This window comes from Haliotis rubra, unplaced genomic scaffold (genome assembly GCF_003918875.1).
Source record: "Haliotis rubra isolate DU_JTF1 unplaced genomic scaffold, ASM391887v1 Scf599, whole genome shotgun sequence".
Lineage (NCBI taxonomy): Eukaryota > Metazoa > Mollusca > Gastropoda > Lepetellida > Haliotidae > Haliotis > Haliotis rubra.
The window spans coordinates 48188-64902 of record NW_025767300.1 but is presented as its reverse complement, the minus strand read 5'-3'; the positions used below and the strand labels follow the sequence as shown (position 1 = coordinate 64902).

At 38.8% G+C, this 16715-nt stretch overlaps 1 protein-coding gene across 1 annotated transcript in view; it reads right to left on the bottom strand.

Moving 5' to 3' along the window:
- The window catches only part of LOC124255231 (sodium- and chloride-dependent transporter XTRP3-like), a 44262-nt gene that overhangs the window by 5290 nt on the left and 22257 nt on the right, over positions 1-16715 (bottom strand). Inside the window, 5 exon segments of the mRNA XM_046689075.1 lie at positions 1072-1231; positions 8333-8351; positions 8353-8541; positions 9835-9997; positions 12849-13090. Coding sequence (XP_046545031.1) covers positions 1072-1231; positions 8333-8351; positions 8353-8541; positions 9835-9997; positions 12849-13090 — 773 coding nt within the window.

The window sequence follows — 16715 nt, the reverse complement described above, 5'->3', positions numbered from 1 at the left end:
ACAACCAGCCTTACCATGGGTTTACCTGAGTTAACTTCTACAACCAGCCTTACCATGGGTTTACCTCAGTTTACTTCTAAAATCAGCCTTACCATGGGTTTACCTAAGTTAACTTCTACAAGCAGCCGTACTATGGTTTTACCCGAGTTAAATTCTACAACCAGCCTTACCATGGTGTTACCTGAGTTAACTTCTACAACCAGCCTTACCATGGGTTTACTTGAGTTAACTTCTACAACCAGCCGTACCATGGGTTTACCTAAGTTAACTTCTACAACCAGCCGTACCATGGTGTTACCTAAGTTAACTTCTACAACCAGCCGTACCATGGGTTTACCTGAGTTAACTTCTACAAACAGCCTTATCATGGGTTTACCTGAGTTAACTTCTACAAACAGCCTTACCATGGTTTTACCTGAGTTAACTTCTACAACCAGCCTTACCATGGTTTTACCTAAGTTAACTTCTACAACCAGCCGTACCATGGTTTTACCTAAGTTAACTTCTACAAACAGCCGTACCATGGTGTTACCTAAGTTAACTTCTACAAACAGCCGTACCATGGTGTTACCTAAGTTAACTTCTACAAACAGCCGTACCATGGGTTTACCTGAGTTAATTTCTACAACCAGCCTTACCATGGGTGTACCTGAGTTAATTTCTACAACCAGCCTTACCATGGTTTTACCTGAGTTAACTTCTACAAACAGCCGTACCATGGGTTTACCTGAGTTAACTTCTACAACCAGCCTTACCATGGGTGTACCTGAGTTAATTTCTACAACCAGCCTTACCATGGGTGTACCTGAGTTAATTTCTACAACCAGCCTTACCATGGGTGTACCTGAGTTAATTTCTACAACTTGCACCACTTCCTCCAACTTTAACCAAATAATCTCTGACACATCAGATACTATGAATTACATATCTAACTAGTAGGGTCAGCTTGTATATATCATACCCCCTACTTGTGACACATTAAACAAACCTACCATTACTGGGTATGACTTCACAAACACAGACATATGGTGAGATATTTGTGACACATGTCATAAACCAGGACAATGATACCTGTTGAGTCCATATACGTAGGCGACTCCGATAGTCTCGGCTAGAGCCACCAGGATGAGAGGGAAGGACCCAGCAAATGTGTCAAAGAGGGCCACCCAGTAAGATCCACTCCCCAGGACGAACAGGATTCCAGTGACACAGCTGGTGCCACACAACACAGCTACAGAGAGAGGACGACAATGTTAGTGAGTCAGATGTAATGACTGACACAGCTACAGAGAGAGGACGACAATGTTAGTGAGTCAGATGTAATGACTGACACAGCTACAGAGAGAGGACGACAATGTTAGTGAGTCAGATGTAATGACTGACACAGCTGCAGAGAGAGGACGACAATGTTAGTGAGTCAGATGTAATGACGGACACAGCTACAGAGAGAGGACGACGATGTTAGTGAGTCAGATGTAATGACTGACACAGCTGCAGAGAGAGGACGACAATGTTAGTGAGTCAGATGTAATGACTGACACAGCTACAGAGAGAGGACGACAATGTTAGTGAGTCAGATGTAATGACTGACACAGCTACAGAGAGAGGACAATGTTAGTGAGTCAGATGTAATGACTGACACAGCTGCAGAGAGAGGACGACAATGTTAGTGAGTCAGATGTAATGACTGACACAGCTACAGAGAGAGGACGACAATGTTAGTGAGTCAGATGTAATGACTGACACAGCTACAGAGAGAGGACGACAATGTTAGTGAGTCAGATGTAATGACTGACACAGCTGCAGAGAGAGGACGACAATGTTAGTGAGTGAAAGAGTCAGTGAGTGAGTGAGTTAGTTTAGTTTTAAGCCGCTTTTCTAGCAATATTCCAGCAATATCACGGCGGGGGACACCAGAAAGGAGCTTCACACATTGTGAGTGAGATGTACTCTCCAGGACAAACAGGATCTGACTGACACAGCTGCAGAGGGAATAGCCTGTGCTAACTGTTTTGGAATGTCCTGTGTTAACTGTATTGGAATGTCCTGTATTAACTGTATTGTAATGTCCTGTACTAACTGTATTGTAATGGCCTGTATTAACTGTATTGGAATAGTCTGTACTAACTGTATTGGAATGGCCTGTACTAAATGTATTGGAATGGCCTGTACTAACTGTATTGGAAAGGCCTGTGCTAGGTAACTGTATTGGAATGGCCTGTACTAAATGTATTGGAATGTCCCGTACTAACTGTATTGGAATGTCCTGTACTAACTGTATTGTAATGTTCTGTACTAACTGTATTGGAATGGCCTGTACTAACTGTATTGTAATGGCCTGTACTAACTGTATTGTAATGGTCTGTACTAACTGTATTGGAATGGCCTGTACTAACTGTATTGGAAAGGCCTGTACTAACTGTATTGGAATTGCCTGTGTTAACTGTATTGGAATGGCCTGTGTTAACTGTATTGGAATGGCCTGTGTTAACTGTATTGGAATGTCCTGTACTAACTGTATTGGAATGTCCTGTACTAACTGTATTGGAATGGCCTGTACTAACTGTATTGGAATGGCCTGTACTAACTGTCTTGGAATGGCCTGTACTAACTGTATTTGAATGGCCTGTGTTAACTGTATTGGAATGGCCTGTGTTAACTGTATTGGAATGGCCTGTGTTAACTGTATTGGAATGGCCTGTACTAACTGTATTGGAATGGCCTGTACTAACTGTATTGTAATGTCCTGTACTAACTGTATTGGAATGGCCTGTACTAACTGTATTGTAATGACCTGTACTAACTGTATTGTAATGGCCTGTACTAACTGTATTGTAATGTCCTGTACTTACTGTATTGTAATGGCCTGTACTAACTGTGTTGTAATGGCCTGTACTAACTGTATTGGAATGGCCTGTACTAACTGTATTGGAATGTCCTGTACTAACTGTATTGTAATGTCCTGTACTAACTGTATTGGAATGGCCTGTACTAACTGTATTGGAATGGCATGTACTAACTGTATTGGAATGGCCTGTGTTAACTGTATTGGAATGGCCTGTACTAACTGTATTGGAAAGGCCTGTACTAACTGTATTGGAATGGCCTGTGTTAACTGTATTGGAATGGCCTGTGTTAACTGTATTGTATTGTAATGTCCTGTATTAACTGTATTGGAATGTCCTGTACTAACTGTATTGGAATGGCCTGTGTTAACTGTATTGGAATGGCCTGTACTAACTGCATTGGAATGGCCTGTGTTAACTGTATTGGAATGGCCTGTGTTAACTGTATTGTATTGTAATGTCCTGTGTTAACTGTATTGTAATGTCCTGTACTAACTGTATTGTAATGTCCTGTACTAACTGTATTGGAATGGCCTGTACTAACTGTATTGGAATGTCCTGTACTAACTGTATTGGAATGTCCTGTACTAACTGTATTGGAATGGCCTGTGTTAACTGTATTGGAATGGCCTGTGTTAACTGTATTGGAATGGCCTGTGTTAACTGTATTGTAATGTCCTGTACTAACTGTATTGGAATGGCCTGTGTTAACTGTATTGTATTGTAATGTCCTGTATTAACTGTATTGGAATGGCCTGTGCTAACTGTATTGGAATGTCCTGTACTAACTGTATTGGAATGTCCTGTACTAACTGTATTGTAATGTCCTGTACTAACTGTATTGTAATGTCCTGTATTAACTGTATTGTATTGTAATGTCCTGTGTTAACTGTATTGGAATGTCCTGTACTAACTGTATTGTAATGTCCTGTACTAACTGTATTGGAATGTCCTGTACTAACTGTATTGTAATGTCCTGTATTAACTGTATTGTATTGTAATGTCCTGTATTAACTGTATTGGAATGTCCTGTACTAACTGTATTGTAATGTCCTGTACTAACTGTATTGGAATGGCCTGTACTAACTGTATTGGAATGGCATGTACTAACTGTATTGGAATGGCCTGTGTTTACTGTATTGGAATGGCCTGTACTAACTGTATTGGAAAGGCCTGTACTAACTGTATTGGAATGGCCTGTGTTAACTGTATTGGAATGGCCTGTGTTAACTGTATTGTATTGTAATGTCCTGTATTAACTGTATTGGAATGTCCTGTACTAACTGTATTGGAATGGCCTGTGTTAACTGTATTGGAATGGCCTGTACTAACTGTATTGGAATGGCCTGTGTTAACTGTATTGGAATGGCCTGTGTTAACTGTATTGTATTGTAATGTCCTGTGTTAACTGTATTGGAATGTCCTGTACTAACTGTATTGTAATGTCCTGTACTAACTGTATTGGAATGTCCTGTACTAACTGTATTGGAATGTCCTGTACTAACTGTATTGGAATGTCCTGTACTAACTGTATTGGAATGGCCTGTGTTAACTGTATTGGAATGGCCTGTGTTAACTGTATTGGAATGTCCTGTACTAACTGTATTGGAATGTCCTGTACTAACTGTATTGGAATGGCCTGTGCTAACTGTATTGGAATGTCCTGTACTAACTGTATTGGAATGTCCTGTACTAACTGTATTGGAATGGCCTGTACTAACTGTATTGGAATGGCCTGTACTAACTGTCTTGGAATGGCCTGTACTAACTGTATTTGAATGGCCTGTGTTAACTGTATTGGAATGGCCTGTGTTAACTGTATTGGAATGGCCTGTGTTAACTGTATTGGAATGGCCTGTACTAACTGTATTGGAATGGCCTGTACTAACTGTATTGTAATGTCCTGTACTAACTGTATTGGAATGGCCTGTACTAACTGTATTGTAATGACCTGTACTAACTGTATTGTAATGGCCTGTACTAACTGTATTGTAATGTCCTGTACTTACTGTATTGTAATGGCCTGTACTAACTGTGTTGTAATGGCCTGTACTAACTGTATTGGAATGTCCTGTACTAACTGTATTGGAATGTCCTGTACTAACTGTATTGTAATGTCCTGTACTAACTGTATTGGAATGGCCTGTACTAACTGTATTGGAATGGCATGTACTAACTGTATTGGAATGGCCTGTGTTAACTGTATTGGAATGGCCTGTACTAACTGTATTGGAAAGGCCTGTACTAACTGTATTGGAATGGCCTGTGTTAACTGTATTGGAATGGCCTGTGTTAACTGTATTGTATTGTAATGTCCTGTATTAACTGTATTGGAATGTCCTGTACTAACTGTATTGGAATGGCCTGTGTTAACTGTATTGGAATGGCCTGTACTAACTGTATTGGAATGGCCTGTGTTAACTGTATTGGAATGGCCTGTGTTAACTGTATTGTATTGTAATGTCCTGTGTTAACTGTATTGGAATGTCCTGTACTAACTGTATTGTAATGTCCTGTACTAACTGTATTGGAATGGCCTGTACTAACTGTATTGGAATGTCCTGTACTAACTGTATTGGAATGTCCTGTACTAACTGTATTGGAATGGCCTGTGTTAACTGTATTGGAATGGCCTGTGTTAACTGTATTGGAATGGCCTGTGTTAACTGTATTGTAATGTCCTGTACTAACTGTATTGGAATGGCCTGTGTTAACTGTATTGTATTGTAATGTCCTGTATTAACTGTATTGGAATGGCCTGTGCTAACTGTATTGGAATGTCCTGTACTAACTGTATTGGAATGTCCTGTACTAACTGTATTGTAATGTCCTGTACTAACTGTATTGTAATGTCCTGTATTAACTGTATTGTATTGTAATGTCCTGTGTTAACTGTATTGGAATGTCCTGTATTAACTGTATTGTATTGTAATGTCCTGTATTAACTGTATTGTAATGTCCTGTATTAACTGTATTGGAATGGCCTGTGTTAACTGTATTGTAATGTCCTGTATTAACTGTATTGTATTGTAATGTCCTGTATTAACTGTTTTGGAATGTCCTGTACTAACTGTATTGTAATGTCCTGTACTAACTGTATTGGAATGGCCTGTACTAACTGTATTGGAATGGCATGTACTAACTGTATTGGAATGGCCTGTGTTAACTGTATTGGAATGGCCTGTACTAACTGTATTGGAAAGGCCTGTACTAACTGTATTGGAATGGCCTGTGTTAACTGTATTGTATTGTAATGTCCTGTATTAACTGTATTGGAATGTCCTGTACTTACTGTATTGGAATGGCCTGTGTTAACTGTATTGGAATGGCCTGTACTAACTGTATTGGAATGGCCTGTGTTAACTGTATTGGAATGGCCTGTGTTAACTGTATTGTATTGTAATGTCCTGTGTTAACTGTATTGGAATGTCCTGTACTAACTGTATTGTAATGTCCTGTACTAACTGTATTGGAATGGCCTGTACTAACTGTATTGGAATGTCCTGTACTAACTGTATTGGAATGTCCTGTACTAACTGTATTGGAATGGCCTGTGTTAACTGTATTGGAATGGCCTGTGTTAACTGTATTGGAATGTCCTGTACTAACTGTATTGGAATGTCCTGTACTAACTGTATTGGAATGGCCTGTGTTAACTGTATTGTATTGTAATGTCCTGTATTAACTGTATTGGAATGGCCTGTGCTAACTGTATTGGAATGTCCTGTACTAACTGTATTGGAATGTCCTGTACTAACTGTATTGGAATGGCCTGTGTTAACTGTATTGGAATGGCCTGTGTTAACTGTATTGTATTGTAATGTCCTGTATTAACTGTATTGGAATGGCCTGTACTAACTGTATTGGAATGTCCTGTACTAACTGTATTGGAATGTCCTGTACTAACTGTATTGGAATGGCCTGTGTTAACTGTATTGTAATGTCCTGTGTTAACTGTATTGTAATGTCCTGTGTTAACTGTATTGGAATGTCCTGTATTAACTGTATTGTATTGTAATGTCCTGTGTTAACTGTATTGTAATGTCCTGTACTAACTGTATTGTAATGTCCTGTGTTAACTGTATTGTAATGTCCTGTGTTAACTGTATTGTAATGTCCTGTACTAACTGTATTGGAATGTCCTGTACTAACTGTATTGTAATGTCCTGTGTTAACTGTATTGTAATGTCCTGTGTTAACTGTATTGTAATGTCCTGTATTAACTGTATTGTATTGTAATGTCCTGTGTTAACTGTATTGTAATGTCCTGTACTAACTGTATTGTAATGTCCTGTATTAACTGTATTGTATTGTAATGTCCTGTATTAACTGTATTGGAATGTCCTGTACTAACTGTATTGGAATGGCCTGTGTTAACTGTATTGGAATGGCCTGTACTAACTGTATTGGAATGGCCTGTACTAACTGTATTGTAAAGGCCTGTACTAACTGTATTGTAATGGCCTGTACTAACTGTATTGGACGTCTGATTAGTCCGGACACCTGTGTACATGTTGTAGGTGGCAGTCAGTATGATACTCCACACAGCCATATTGTTTAGGATATAAAGGAAAGTAAAGCGAGAGGTGGCAGAAGCAGATATTGCTAAAAGAATTTCAGGAAAATATGAATCACTCACTATAACACAATGGCAAATCAACAATGTAATTATTGTTCTAACATACACACTGAATCTCAGGCTGCGTGCTGGCTCTTGGCGCCCAACCGAACAAGGGACATTTTGTACAGAGAAACATGCATGACATCTGAGCCCTATGCAGTAAAAATCTCATACAACAAATGTTAGTACAATTGAATAAGAAACCATAAAGGTAATTAATAACATCAATCACAAAATGTATTGATGAAATACAAATCTTGCATGTGGTATACTATAGTATAGAATATTCAAAACACTTCTGTTATTTCATCAAATTACCATTTTTGCACATGATCAAATTACGCATGGTATGAACCATCTGCTACCATCTATATTTTCATCCAATTAACTGCTTCAACTATTCAGTCCTAGTGCAAGTCACACGTAAGCATTTGTGGCACAACTGTTTCCTCAGTTCTTCTAACATCCTCACTACTCAAACCACCAACGCAGGTCTACAAGAGTCAATGTTACTATTACAGCACATTTGTCAAAAGTACCTCAATCTGTTATGCAAAATTGGGACCTTTATGTTGGTATATATGTATATTATCATGAGGGCATGTATCTAAGAACCCAAAAGGCCTTGCAGTTACCCAGCATGCCTCTGTACCCTGCCAGACTCAGCACAGCATTCAACAAGCGAGCCACATCAGAGCATCGTAATTATAATTGTTGAGTACATAGCTGAAAGAATTGATGCTGACAATAGCACTGACAACACTATATATATTAAGTGTGTGCAATCGAAATAAACAAAACAGCAAATTTCAGCAGCTGACTGTCAAGTATTATGACAATTTTACCATCCAAAACAGAAGCATACCTGAAAGAAGCCATTTTTTTCTTCATCCAAGGGTAAAGTTGAAGGTCATGAAGTGATGTAGAAACGCCTTCAATAGTGCCAAACTCACTGCCCAGACCCAAAGACAGGAGCATGAGAAAGAAAACAATGGACCAGAATGGCGCCGATGGTCCGAATTCATTGATGGCTTGAGTGAAGATGATGAAGGCCAGTCCGGTGCCTTCAGCTCCCTTTATGAACAAAACAGGTAGCCATAGTGATGTAAATGACAAGTCAAACCATCCATCTTTTCAATCATCAGTTGTTGCATTAATCTAAATCTATAAAAATATCCAAAATCATCTTTTATTGCACCTACACCAATGTTACTGGAGATAATATGCTCTTAACATTGCTCCACACAAGGAACATTTTTATCCATGTACTTTTAAAAAAGTTTAGTTACATCTTTTATTCATTTTATAAAAGTTCAACCTTAAAATAGAGATGAACATTAATACTGAGATTCATCAAATTCAGTTTTACAAATTCTGAGAAAATACAGAAAGTCATCTACCATATCATGATATCTTCTTACATCATCACACACAAACAGCCTCAGCTTTCATTGAATTTTTTAATAAAAACAATATATGAACTTTTGTTAAATATGAATTGATGTAATATCAATAAACCAAAATAAAATCACATGCATGTCATGACAAGTTTGGCAGTTTCTGATAGATGATGTTTACAGAGCTTATGAAATGAAAGTAGAAAACTTAAATAATGCCAAATGATGGTAAGTATAAGTGGAGTGCCACAGAAGTTTAGGCCAAAATACTGATAAGTATGTTTTTTCAATATGACTTCCATGGCAGCCATGTTGAAGATGGGGATTTAAACCTCTTGAACAAACTTGGATATAATCATTAGTTGTTTGTTTGTGGTTTAACACCACACACAGCAATATGCCAGCTATATAGCGGTGGTCTGTAAATAATAGAGTCTGGACCAGAATATCGATCTACCCAACTGAGATATGATGACATGTGTCTTAGGACAAGTATGGGTCACTGAAGACCAATTGTAATATGATCATTGATGGGATGAAAGGTGTAGTCTTAGATTCAATGGTGATTTCTGATGAGATGTTAATAACAATTAAACAAACACATGAAACATTGTCAAAAGGCAGAAGTCAAATCTATGATGAACTGAAAATATCACATACAATGTTTATATTCCTACAACCAACTGCATATAAATCAAGTTTCATTACATTTTGAACAAGAATCTCCAAGTCGGAGCCACAACACATTTTTTCAAAATGGTTGCCACAACATGAATAAAGTGGTACTTCATCACTGCTAGAAATAATCTTCAGGGTGCGAACTAGTGTAGAAGATGTCAATGGATGAAGGACAGGGGACCAAGATATAAGCCTGTTTGATTTTCAGTAAGCTGAGTTAGAACTGAGAACATTCACTTGTATATTCTTCCTTTATAAATATTTTGTCATTTCTCTCTCTATCGCTTGTTACCTTGTTGAGGTCATCTTGTAAGCTACAATGTCGTAGTTTTTCTGTGGTGTTGGTGATGTTAGCGATGTTGTCAGCAAACTGTTCCAGGTACACAGACTGTGTCAGTGTCGTCTCGTTATACTCAAGGTTGTATGGACTTATTTCAAGAAGCAGTTCAATGTTTCTGAAAAACATGAAACAGATGTAACACTGTTAATCAAAGGAATATAATCATTTTCCCACACAAATCAGTGAAGCTGCTGCAGTGTGTAACATATATTTGGGCTGACACTTTGTAAAGGGCATTTTCTATACATTGCTGTTGTGTTTCAAGACAGTTTTGGACCAAGAACTTGACATTTTCAACATATGACAGTAATTTCATTAATACATGTAATCAGGGAGACAAACAAACATCAGACACTACATGGAACATGTTCTATAAATAATTAACGTGAATACTCATTAGGACTTTCATTCTCATTTAACTTGTTATCCAACAATTTCGCCTTAAATTCAACGCAGATAAATATAGCCGAACTTTTCAACTTCCAGATCGGTATTGTTCCAAATAGATGAAACAAGTTTAAACTTGAGATAATGATGTTTGATTGTTTTTTCTTTCCCGAAAAGAGTTTTATATGCATATTATTCACAATTTCTTGCAAACAGAGGTAATGAAAAACTGTAAAACAGAGTTCTTGTCAAAAGTAATTCCCCCGTTTCATTTTGTTGTTGTCATTCTTGTAAACCAACAAAAAACAATATATGGCCTTTAATAAGATGACAAGTCAGGGCATTTTGTAAATTAGTTTGGAATCGCTGAAGCTGAATTTCATGTTATTAGATGAGCCTACACTAACAACAATTCTAAAATCATATGATTTGAAATCAGCTTATCTTTATCATTTTGTCTCATTTTACCATTCAGATCTGCAATTTATAGCAACACTTTCTGTTTTATTTTGTTCCCTGTCTCTGACATATCAAAATAAGTAAATCTGCTCATCAGGACAGTAACGTTTCTTCTTCCAGCAAAATAAAAGGTAAACGGTAAAAAATTAATGTGTTCCCAAATAAAATTAAAAAATTAAATAAATTAATGTGCCTTTCCCAGGGCAGCCTAACGAGAACATCAGCACTTTGCCCTTATAAGGGATTCTTTGATATAACTACCAAGAATAGGGATGTCTTCACTTAGCACCAGTAGATGCCACCCCTATTTCATCCACTGAACAGACATGCCAAACAATATCACATTGAAAACAATTTATTCAACTCTTTCAAAAACAGGTTTACTACTGACAAATCATTGTCATTCAGTAACTTGCACAAGTCAAGTTTCAAGTCAAGCTGAATAATTCCTCCCTTTCCCGACTAGATTTGGTTTATCAAAGAGTTGAATGCCCTGTTGAACACTGCCTGTACAAGTTACTTGTTATCAGACATAACCCCACCAGGTCGTGCTTCACAATGCCCATGGGGAGACTTGTTCCCATTGATTCCACAAGTCATAGCTAGGGTAATTTGTCAATGGCCTCTACAAATACAACTTGGCATACTGTCATGGCAGAAGTCTGATTTCAGTACTGACTGGATTTGGCCTTGATTTAAGGACATAGTGGAACACTGTAGGACACTGTTCTCATTCACATATTCCACATGTAAATGTTTTGTAAGATTACAAACTTTACTGGAATAATATTGAGACTTTAAAAATTGTAAATAAGGTAAACAAATCATAAGTTTGTATATGAAGCACATGAAATATCTGAGATTTATAAATTCAGATTTCAGGAAAATGTCACATAACATTTTTTTTAGAAAAACACATTCAAGGGCCATTAATCGGTATAAAAAATTACATGCATTCAATAATTGATCATTATAAAATCACTGATATCGTTACAAAATTCTAAGAATTACACGTGACATGCTTGAAGATAACACTGTTATATAGATACTCTTAAACATATTATCCACATAAGAAAAGGTGGTGATAAAATTTCTGTTGGTATTTTTTCATTTCACCTAGATGTAAAACAGAGTTGACCCCAAAATATCTAATTTCTGGTCTGTTTTGCAAACCCTACTACAGAATCCCTCAAGACATGGTCTTGAAACAGTGGAAATACTGAACACAAAGAAGGATAAATGTCACTATTAACAAAATTCATAAACAATTTGATCTCTTACTCTAATTTGATGCCTCTCTCCCACAAAATCTGACCAAACCTTCAAAGCAGGTTGTGTCATGTAAACCCTTACCAGGTTTTGACTGTCCAATCAAAATGAAGAACACATGCATTTTTGTGCCAAGACGATGTCAGTATATAAAACAGTTACCTTGACAGCTTGTGATAGGGTGAGCTAAAAGACTTTATGTCATTTTTCCCATTGGGACTAACTGCCTATTCTAGTTCCTATTTTGGATGAATCAGTCAGTTATCTGCATTCTGAATGATCCACACGATTGTACAAAGAAATGTAGGTTAAGTGTAGGGCTGGGATCGATAACCCAGATACCCAGGACAGGTGGGTAAAGAGTTGGACTGGGGTACCCATCACACTACCCAGACCCGCTTGATCACATGACTAATAAATGAAGAATTAATTGAATGTGTTTGACTTTGTGCCTGATGCGACAGATTCAAAATATTTCCAGACACCGCTCTTAATCTCGGCCATGATTGATTTTATTGAAGGCGAATACCTCGCAATTAGTGTTATAATGGGTGCCCGGGTCGGATCGGGTTATAGGGGGTCGGGTCCCAGGGTAGGACATTTGGACCCATCCCAGCCCTAGTTAAGTGCTAACAGAGCCAAGGTTTAGAAGTTCACTAAGATGGCCTCTATAGGGAGGGTTTGTCAGATGTCCGAACAGGGACTCAGTACTCAATGTACAAATCAAGAGTATCATAACTTTTCACTGTTACAAAATGACAAACTCTCTGAATATCATTCCAAGATCATGGTAGTCCCTGTAACTTGTCCCTGTAAACAGAGTGGAAAATATCACCGGTTACAATACTCACTGACTGATGCAGTTCTCATACATCAGCGTGGCCTTGAACCCTAGGATGGAGAAGATGACTGTGCAGGCAAAGATGGCGGTGAACCAGTTGCAGAGGGAGACAATTATTGCATCTCTTTCACAGTTGTTTTTCTTGGGGTTGTAACTGGAAAAGGCAATAAGGCCACCGAACGCCAGGCCGAAGGAGTAGAAGATCTGGGTAGCCGCATCCAGCCAGCACTGCGGATCTTTTAAACTCTCCATCTGATACAAAACAAACAGTTCCATCAACAGTTCTACAGATAACTTGTCATGTTTAGGTATACTCATTTAAGTTAAAAACTCGACACTGAATCCCACAATAGAAGAAGTGTGTGCATTTTGTTGAAAGTAAATGTGTTCAAAACCCGCCAGCTTCGCATGCACACACCCACCACACCTCCGCCACCATGCACAAGATGCACTTCCCCACACACACACACACACACACCATCCATCGCTCTAACTAGAAGTCATTGCCATTGGTCAACAAGAAGACAAAGTCATCAATATCCCCCTCAATGGCAAAATACTCTTCATGATTATGTCTACGAGTTATGATTATGTCAAATATTTAGGTGTGTATATAGAAAAGTGGAAGGAGAGTATTGAAAGGTTTTTAAAGTTCTGCTCCAGAAAGCATCACTATCACCAATTTCAGTCTATGTCAAACTTGTTGCCATGGAAATGCCAAAAATATTTTATTCAGAAATCCAAAACTACCAAAAGGCACCAGTACACCACCAGATCTATGTATGTGCCAAGTTTGGTGAAGAAACATTGAACGGTTTTAAAGTTCTGCCCCAGAAAAGTGCACTACCACTAATTTCTGTTTTAGTCAAACTTGTTGCCATGGAAATGCCAAAAATATTTTATTCAGAATTCCAAAACTACCAAAAAGGAACCAGTACACCACCAGACCAATCTATGTGTCAAGTTTGAAGAAGAAATAGTGAACGGTTTTAGAGTTCAGTTCCGGAAAAGAGCACAACCACCAATTTCAGGCTAAGTCAAACTTGTTGCCATGGAAACGCCCAAAATATTTAATTCAGAGTTCCAAAACTACCAAAAGGCACCAGTGCACCACCCGATCTATCTATGTGCCAAGTTTGGTGAAGAAATATTGAACGGTTTTAGAGTTCTGCTCCGGAAAAGACAAATGTGCACGGACGGACGGAGTCCATTTTAATACCCCCCCAAAACGCGCTGCGGGGGATAATAAGCGTTTGCCCACGTTCTAGCATGGTCTGGGGTTGGTTCACCTCCCAGTGGTGGATCCAGAGGGGGGGTTCAGGGGGTTCGACCCCCCCTTTGAAAATGACTTAAGATCACATTGAAGATATTTTTTGTGTTGGCGGAGCCAATGGGGGGTTCAGGGGGTTCAAACCCCGTGAACCCCCTCATTTCAAAATTTCTGGATCCGCCCATGCCTCCTGTTTGCTGGTCTTCACAGCTCATCCCAAATGTGTTTGATTGGATTCAGTCTGGGGAACAGGAAGCCCTGTCCATGACATCCACACTGGCATTATCAAAGCTTCAGTATGGGGCTTAGTATTTTCATGTTGAAATGTCAGTACCGATCGTGATACTGTACAGCAGTAAGATTGACTTGGACAACAATCAACTGAGACTGACCATTGGCACAAGATGCTTCCCAAACCATTACAGTGCACCTTCCAAATCGGTCAACCTCAAGAACACAACACTGTGTGTGACATTACCCCTTGGAATGAAATGTAAGTCAGCCTGAACGTTTGGCATGGTGAATAAATGCACTAGACCACAGTGCAACATTATATACTTGTATTCAGTCAACATATTTCACTTAGAGTGATGTTACAACAAATAAAATTTAATGTCCATTGGTGTCATGGTGAACTGCCCTCAGCAGGCTAATGAGGTGAGCTAATCCTCCAGCTTGCCGGACCATATCTCACAGTGATGAACAGTATTTGCACAATCAAGCAAGCATAACTGTTAACCCCCATAAGCTGCTGGGTGAACGAGAAGACCCCCTGCAGATAGGTCCTGCGTCAGGATACATCCTGAAGGTATGTGGTGACACTCAACCTCTCACAACTATTTGCTAGAGGAGGTTGCAGTCACAAATCTGTTGCAGAGATAACATAACCTGATTTGTATGTCATCTTAATGTGATGTCACACATGGTGGCACACTGCTTTGGTCAATCTGGAACATTGGCCATCTGTTTCACACAGGTCCACAGACCGTTTATTGTCTGAAAAACTGAGCCTAGGGTTCCTGCTACAGATTGTCCAGCATTAAGCCTACTCATGGCATGTTCACATTGCTCATTTGTGACTTGCAGCATACTTGTCTTTCCATTAAACTTGCAATTTTGTTGTGTTTTCCTGTTCAGCAATGTATGTGTGCTTATATTTCAATGCATGTGTAACAGTAAAGTAATCGCGCTACACATGTTCATTGTGTTTCATGCCTTTTTCATACTATGACCAAATTATCACATTGATTGCCAAGGCCATGTTCAGGCAGCCTACATGTCATTGCTCTGTGTATGGCACAACAAGAATTACCCCCTCACAATAATACTAGCAGTAATGTTGCTGTCAAGTTTATACTATTGCATAAGAGTTTCACAAATATTCATAGTTATTTGCCCTTTGCAGGCATCTTTGTCATTTTAATCAGTAACAGAAACTGAGATCGACTGATGACCACCATGTACACATGTATACTCAGTAACCAGGCTGGTCTTTGCATACCTGAGAGGAAATGACAGCTGTCCCTAAGAAAACAAGAAGACAAAGTCATCAATATCCCACACAATGGTAAAATACTCATCATGACTATGTCAAATGACTATGTCAAATGTATGGTTTGATGTACCTCAGTACTGGTGGTACTGTTGATTTATGTCATTAGGTTCTTGGATAGCCACAACATGGAAAGAGAGCATTGAAGCATTATCTCCAGAAAAGAGCACCACCACCAATTTTAGACAAAGTCAATCTTGTTGCCATGGAAACGCAAAAAATAATTTATTCAGAAATCCCAAACTACCAAAAGGCACCAGTTCACCACTAGACCTGTCTATGTGCCAAGTTTGGTGAAGAAATATAGAATGATTTTCATGTTCTGCACAAATTTGCATGGACAGACGGACGGATGGACAGAGTCCATTCTAATACCCCGCGCAAAATGTGAAGAACAAAGGTAGGAGATGGATGAAGGACAAAGGGGAAGAGACTGATGAAGGACAAAGGGGAAGAGACTGATGAAGGACAAAGGGAGGAGACCGATGAAGGACAAAAGGAAGAGACCGATGAAGGACAAAAGGAAGAGACCGATGAAGGACAATGGGAAGAGACCGATGAAGGACAAAGGGAAGAGACCGATGAAGGACAAAGGGAGGCGAGATGACCATCTCGTGAACACTATATATATGTACATATAACTGACAAGGAAGTAGCACAGGAAGGAGTGAGATGACCAGACAACTGAGGGCCTTTCAGCAACATTGGGTTCCTGTACATGGAGATTCTATGGTGACCATGATGGCATCAACAAACATAACAAAGTATTTCCAGAGATGTATGTGTAACTAGATATATATTCTGCCTGGAATACTTTCCCTTGGAATAACAGGTTTTGGGCTGGGAAGGGTTAACCAGATACCTGTGATGGTGGGTAATGAATTGGATCCAGGTACCCCTCTCAATACCCGGACCCGTTATGCTGATGTGACTAATATATTAAACAATGCAATATGTTATTCTTTCATGATTAAAAGGTTGTATTGTCTTTGAAGAGTCACGTCTTTTGAATATAATACATGGTTAAGATATTGAGTTATATTGGAGCAATAGCC